Source organism: Pipistrellus hanaki (assembly GCF_964339955.1).
Source record: "Pipistrellus hanaki genome assembly, chromosome: 1".
NCBI classification, from domain to species: Eukaryota; Metazoa; Chordata; class Mammalia; order Chiroptera; family Vespertilionidae; genus Pipistrellus; species Pipistrellus hanaki.
Window position 1 is genome coordinate 207,668,363 of NC_140503.1, and position 7,185 is coordinate 207,675,547.

A 7,185-nucleotide genomic window follows, 5' to 3' on the forward strand; every position below is an offset into this window, starting at 1 on the left:
TCACGCAGGGGTAACGGTTCGAAGATGGGAGCAGAGAAAGGAAATAAAGGTGTTTTTGAAAAGCGAGTGAGTCCTAGTTCTTTCTGCTGGAATAAATAACCGCAATGTGTAAAGCTGTAAAAGGAATATGTCACAAATGACCTCCACTCAAAGGATCGGGGTGGGGAAGGGGAAAGCCGGATCGGGGAGGGGACAGACGAACGGACACACAGTAACTGAAGAGAAAGGTAAGAGAAGCGTGGAAGGGAGAAAAGAAAAGGGGTCGAGAAAAAAAGGGAGGCGTGGGTGAGCGTGGGGAAAAGGGAAGGGGAGGAGGGAGGAGGGCAGAAGAGAAGGAACGAGGACCAGGGAAGGTCCCCCAGACACCCAGAAAACAGAGAGGCCCACGGGGGCCCAGAGAGAGGGAGAGGCGGCCCGGCGGGCGCGGAGGAAAGTTTCTCCCGCACTCCGCCCCTCCCCTCCTCTCCCCTCCCCGCCCTCCGGGGCCCCGCCCTGCCCCGCGCGCCCCGAGGCCCAGAGCGCCCGGGGGCAAGTCCGCCCGAGCTTAGCCCAATGGGCCGCGGCGGGCCCGCCCCCTCGCGCGCTGATTGGCCGGCGCCGCGCTGGCCGCGCCTTATTAACAAGTTCCCTGGGAATCGGCGGCCCGACCCGGAGCCGGCGAGCGCGCCCGGGAACCCCGCCTGCGCAGCGGCCCCGCCGAGAGCCAGGCCCCGAGCGAGCGCGCGAGCCGGCCTTCTGGGGAGGGAGGGGCGGGAGGCGCGCGGGACGGCCCGCCCGGCCAGGGCCCCGGGCGCGCTCCGAGGCCAGCCGCGCTCCCGGCCCGCCCCAAGCCCATGCCCGGCGGCTGACCTGGTGCCGCGGCTGGAGGGGGGCCCGGCTCTGCATGGCCCCGGCTGCTGACATGACTTCTGTGCCACTCGGTGTGAAAGTGGAGGACTCTGCCTTCGGCAAGCCGGCGGGGGGCGGCGGGGGCCCGGCCCCCAGCGGCATCGCAGCGGCGGCCGCCATGGGCACCGACGAGGAGGGGGCCAAGCCCAAAGCGTCCCCTTCCCTCCTGCCCTTCAGCGTGGAGGCGCTGATGGCCGACCACAGGAAGCCCGGGGCCAAGGAGAGCGCCCTGGCGGCCTCCGAGGGCGCGCCGGCGGCGGCGGCGGGCGGCTCCGCGCAGCCCCTGGGCGCCCGGCCCGGCTCGCTGGGCGCCCCGGACGCTCCGTCCTCGCCGCGGCCGCTCGGCCATTTCTCGGTGGGAGGACTCCTCAAGCTCCCCGAAGAGGCGCTGGTCAAAGCCGAGAGCCCCGAGAAGCCCGAGAGGACCCCGTGGATGCAGAGCCCCCGCTTCTCCCCGCCCCCAGCCAGTGAGTAGCCCGGAGCGGGCGGCGGGGGAGGGAGGGGGGCGGGCGGACGGGGATGCGGGGCCCCGGGGCGCCAGGCCGCACGCCGGCGCCTGCGTGTCTCCGGGGCCGGGTACCTGCTGCGGGTACCTGGAGCCGCGCTGTCTGTACAGATGGCGGGGAGATCGGGGTTTGCGCATTCCCCCTTCCACCCAGGAAGATGGTTCGAGACCTGGCTAAGGCCCAGCGCTGGGTCGGTCCACTTGCGCGGGCTCCTGGCCTTGTCGAGGCCACCGTGCGGGTCGGACTTCACTTGCAGGGCACGGGTGTCCCAGCCCTCTGCCCTCCTGCCCCCACCCAGCCACCCCCGGAGTCCCCGCTCCCCTGTCCGATTGATCCTAAGCCCTGCCACCTCGCCTTTGCCCAGCGGGTGGGTCCCGGCGGCGCCGACATCTTCCCTGCACGCGGAGTTTCACTTTCTCACAGCAGGAGCCCAGAATCCCCACCGCCCCCAAGAACGGTTCTGAGCTCTTGCAGAACTCCCCTCCCCCCACCTCCAAGTTTCAGGCGATTCTTGGTACTTTGGAGGGGTTGGGGAGGGGGATGCTCAGGTCCAGTGGAGGGGGCGGGGCACCCAGTCCATTAGCGGGAGGCGCCCCCTCTGATCCGGCTGCAAGCGCCCAAGGGTGCCTCCAGGGCTTCTGCCCCGGACTCCCTCCGCTCCCCGAGGCCGCTCAGGGCCGTGCCCGGGCCTGGCGGCCCCCGGCGGCTCTGCCCAGCGAACCAGCTCGGAGATATTTCAGGAGCACGGGAAATTCCCGAGTTTTCCGCGTTTCCTCCGATTATTTTGCTGCGGCATAATAGCAACCCGAATTCAATGGCGTGATGCTGAGGAATGATTTTTATCTGGGGATTAAAACGTCTTTGAAAGGCAAGCCCCTCCCCGGGCCTGATGGCCGGAGAAGATGGCCCCGCACCGCGCCGCGCCGGCAGAAGGAATGTCCGCCCCTCGGGTGGCCTGGCGGAAATGGACTCCGGGGCCAACCGCTTCCCCCTCTTCTCTCTCCGCGTCTTTGATTGGGAAAGAAGGAGGGACTGTTAACCCGAATTTTCGTTTGACTCACATCCTGGTGGTCTGAGGACCCAAAGGATCACTTGTTTTTATTTGTTTAAGGCATGAAAAAAATGCATAATTAGGCAAAACCCGCATGGTGAAACATTCCAGATCCGAATTCATTTCCCCCCAGAGAGAAGCGGCTGCGTAGGCAACATGTCCTTTCTGGGAGATGGGGATTGGGCGAGGGCCTCTGCCTGGACCCCAAAGTTGGCAGAATCCCTGTGGTCCTGGGCGAAATGTGTTCCCCGTTTTATCTGGGCGCAGCAGCCTGGTGTGGCAGGGGTTGGCCTGGCCAGTGGGCCCTGTCCCGGCCTGGCTCACGGGGCCCTGCTTGAAGTTCATGTTGAAGGCGTAAGAAAAAGACTGCTCTGCGCTCTGGATGTCTGTGCACACAGCCTCTTCCGACTGGACCTCACATTCGAGGGTGACCAGAGGGCCAAGGGCGGGAGAGGCCCAAGCGACAGCTGAGATAATGAGATAATCATTGATCAGAAGAAGCCCCCTTCCAATGCAGTCCCTGCCGCAGCCCCCTCCACACCGCAGGACTGGGCCTGGGTGTGACCTTGGGGACAGCGGCCCTTCACCTGCAGGGCCTGGGGCTGCCCTCAGAGCCTTGTAGGAGCTCACTGCTCCACGGGGAAGACTGGGATTTGGAGATCTGGATTCTGCCACGGTGGCCTAGCCAGCCAGGCGCTCGGTGGACACGGATGAGTGTTGGGCCAGCACACCCATTTCGGCCTGGGACCAGGCGCCGGGCCTCCATCTGGGTGTCTCACCAGCCTTATTAGCACCATGGCCCCCATGTGTCCAGGAGTGGGAGAAGGTCCGGAGGGACAGCCCTCCACCGAAGCGGCCATCCGGCATCGGGGCCGGTTCACCTCTTCCCAGTTATGCTTGGGCCTTGAGCAAGGGTATGCTTCATCCGGACTCTTAGTTTCCTCATTTGCAAAAAGCAGACAAGAACGTCTGCTCTTCTGGGCAGAGGTGAGACCTGGAGAACATACCCTCCAAGGGCCACATGAATAGCCGGCATTGTCCCCCATCATTAACCGGTTTTTAGGGGGGCAGTGATGCTCGCGCGCGCGCGCTCTCTTAACCCCTTCCCTCTTTCTCTCTCGGCCTCCTAGGGCGCCTGAGCCCCCCAGCATGCACCCTGCGCAAGCACAAGACCAACCGCAAGCCGCGGACGCCCTTCACCACGGCGCAGCTGCTGGCGCTGGAGCGCAAGTTCCGCCAGAAGCAGTACCTGTCCATCGCCGAGCGCGCCGAGTTCTCCAGCTCGCTCAGCCTCACCGAGACGCAGGTGAAGATCTGGTTCCAGAACCGCCGCGCCAAGGCCAAGAGACTGCAGGAGGCCGAGCTGGAGAAGCTGAAGATGGCCGCCAAGCCCATGCTGCCCCCGGCCGCCTTCGGCCTCTCCTTCCCGCTGGGCGGCCCCGCCGCTGTGGCCGCCGCGGCCGGTGCCTCGCTCTACGGCGCCTCCGGCCCCTTCCAGCGCGCCGCGCTGCCCGTGGCGCCCGTGGGACTGTACACGGCCCACGTGGGCTACAGCATGTACCACCTGACATAGAGCGTCCCGGGGTGGCCCACCCGTGGGTGGCACCCGCTGATCCCTCCAACCCTGGCCTCCTGCAAGCAGCAGGGGCCTCCCCGCCCAGCCAGCTCCCCTGTTCAGCACAGCCCGGCTCCCTCCTTTAGCTCCCACTCTGCTCCCTGATTTCACTCTCCGAAGTCTGATCCTCTCCCAGAAACGTGACTGGAAGGGTCCCTTCTGCTGTTCTAGAATCTAGACCCACCCCCTCGAGTGACAGATGGGGAAACTGAGGCCAGAGAGGTTAAGACATGGACCCGCTGCCGGGTCCCCAGCAGAGTTAGTGGTTGGGTCAGGACCAGAGGCCACTTCTCCGGCACCCCTGCCTCCCGGCCTGACACCAGGCGGGGAAAAGCACGGAAATTCACGTTGGAAGATGTTGGAACGGAGGACCCTGGGAGAGAAGAGCATGCCGGGAGATACGGATCCCGGTCCTTCCCTGGGAACACAGGACTTCAGCGGCAAAGCGTGTGCCATGGGTTGGGGGGCGGGGGTACACAGATGCATTGCGAAGGTAGGTTGAAGGGACCTCTCACCAGTACCAGAAAAAAAATTGTAAAATAAAAATTTAAAAATCCTCTTTCTATTTAACAATACATTTGTGTGGCTCTCGAGAATCCCTTTGGAAGGGATCGGGTGTAATATACTGTATATTTGAAATTTTATTATCATTTATATTATAGCTATATTTGTTAAATAAATTAATTTTAAGCTACAAGGATGGATCTCGGTACTGATTGAGTCCTGGGACTGTCTTTCTCGCCACCTCTCCTCGCCTGCTGTTGGTTGCTTTTCCGTGTGATGGTGGTTTCATCCCAGCGGCTGGCCGAGGTGCCCACGGGATCCGCGGGGACAGGAGGGGGCGTCTTTCCGCACAGATCCGCATTAGCAAAGTCAAGTGGAGAATTGAAGCAATTACCTGGGATAATTAGGCTCAATTTTCCAATTCACTTTAAGCTGAAATCGACACTTGTTCAGGCGACCCAGAACCGAAGCTTTCTTTTTTCCTCCCCCTTTTAACCCGTCTCCGAAAACAAAGCGAGTCACCCAAATGGTCTGATGCCTGCAGACAGCTAATCCAGACAATTCCCGCCCCGCGGCCCGCCGTTCCCACCGGAGGCCAGGTGGGGTGCAGGGGCGGCTTTGCCGCTTGAACTCGCCGCCCGGCAGGGTTTGTGGAACTAATTTTGAGCTGCCAGAATGTGAGCGCCTTCACACCCCCAATTAAGACCTGGACCGACCCCTAGGGGGGAAAATGAAAACACCGAGAAAGCCCAGGATGATTTGCGTGTCCTCCACATGAGCCCTACCTCCGAACCCTCACAAACGTGGTTTTTCTTTTAATACAGAAACCTCGAGCTTCCAGGAGAATACATTGGGGCGAGCGCCCAGTGTAGCCTTCTGGGGGGGGGGGGGGGGGACGGGTCTGTAAGGATGTTGCCCTTTTAGTCAACAAAGCTCCAGGCACCGCTCTGTTCTCTTTCGAGTAGGGGGACCCCCAGACTTAATTCTCCCCAGACCTGTACAGGCCTCCTCCCGCCACCCCGCCTCAGTCCGCAGTGGCTGGCGCCTCCAAACAGCTCGGAAGGACAGCCAGGCAGCCCTGGCAGCGAGGCGGGCACTATGAAGCCGGGAAGGCGGCAGAGGAAGGGCTGTTGGAGTTGAAGTTCCTGGCGTTGGGGCGGGTGGACATCTCCACGGAGACAAACGGGTGCGCAGAGTGGAAACGCGTGTGGGGCGCGCTGGGGACGTGCGGGACCGAAGGCGGTCCGCCTGGGAACTCCGGAGAGCAGGCACCCTGAGCGGGCGGGAGGGTGGGCGGGCACCGGGCAGGCTTCAAGGTACCCAGGTCTCCAATCCTTCAGCCTCCGAAGTATTCCTTTCTCCAAGTGGGGCCTGCAGTCTGAACTTGCCACAATCCCCCTCCCCCGCTTAAGGAAGAAAACGAGCTTCCTGGGGAGTGTGGTTCCCTGGCACCCAGGGGGTCTGGGCAGCTCCGGGCTCTGGGCTTCGCGGCCAGAACCCGAATCTGAGCCCCTTGGTCCCCAAGAGAAGCGCCCAGAGTCCCGGCTTAAACAGTTTCAGACTCCCAGGCCCGCGCGGCCCTTGAAAGACAGTGAGGGCTGAGGTGCGTGCTGCTTCTTGTGAGTTCAGGTAGGACTCCCCTCCCCCCTCCCCCCAAATACATTAAAGGACCAGTGGCCATGCACAGGGGGCCCGCCCTGCCCCCCACAAACCAAATGGATTCCCCTCTGGAGCCTCTCCTTTCCTGGGGAGAGCATTGAACTTGAAGTCAGCCCAGCCCTGCAGCTGCCTGACTGGGTAGAAAAGACCCCTCCATCTCATGGGTCCTCAGTTTTCTCATCTGCGAAATGGGCCCGGCAATCTCCCCCCCACCCCCCACCCCACCCCGGCCCTCAGAGTTTTGGAGAAATGTCAGCCAGCCCTGTGCAGGCGGCGCCCAGGGAATACCCGGTGGATCTGAATTTTCTCAGTTGGCAATGCGTTTGTTCGTGGCACCAGAGTGCCTGAGTCAGCGCGCGCAGGAAAAGGGGAGCAGTGGGGCTCGTTCCGGTGTCTCCTCCGGCTGGGACTTGGCAATTTAGGGTCCGGGCAGAGTCAGAGCAGCATAATTGCATAATGAGCGAGGCCCGCGCTCCGCAGAAGCGCCCTGGCTCCAGCGAGGCGGTAGCTGCAGGCGAGGCTGGCGCGCCCCCTCCCCCACCCAGGGGCTCGGCGGGAGGGGGAGGGACCCCGCCCGTCCACCCCCGCCCCCGCCGCCGCCCGGGTCCGGGTTTCCTCCCACTCCGATGCCCCTTCGTTTTCCCATTTTTATTTCTTTTCTCGTCCAGCCCTCTCTTTGCCCCCTCTTCCGTTGAATCCCCTCTCTGGACGGGGCGTGCGCTCAGAAAGCGCTCACTCAGTGTTCGCTGGGTCCGGGTCCGAGTGGAGCGCCCCCAGCCAGGTCCCGCCAGTCCCGTCCAATTGGCGGCGAGGCCCGGGCACTGCTTTCCCCCCACCCCAGCCTCCAAAGGCCATCGCTGGTTCATCAGCCAGGGCGGGGCGGGCTGCGGGGTCCCAGGCCCGGTCCTCGGCGGGTCAATCACGCGGGGTCTCCACCCGCCGCGCCCGCAGGAGGCCCCGCA

The 7,185-nt window shown here is 63.4% G+C and overlaps 1 protein-coding gene across 1 annotated transcript; it reads left to right on the plus strand.

Moving 5' to 3' along the window:
• The first annotated feature begins 642 nt into the window (after nucleotides 1-642).
• On the plus strand, nucleotides 643-4,760 carry MSX1 (msh homeobox 1). The gene is made up of 2 exons (XM_084898805.1): nucleotides 643-1,355; nucleotides 3,576-4,760. The coding sequence occupies exons 1-2, from the start codon at nucleotides 884-886 to the stop codon at nucleotides 4,016-4,018; spliced, it is 915 nt and encodes a 304-aa protein (XP_084754931.1). The 5' UTR covers nucleotides 643-883; the 3' UTR covers nucleotides 4,019-4,760.
• Nucleotides 4,761-7,185: the final 2,425 nt, after the last annotated feature.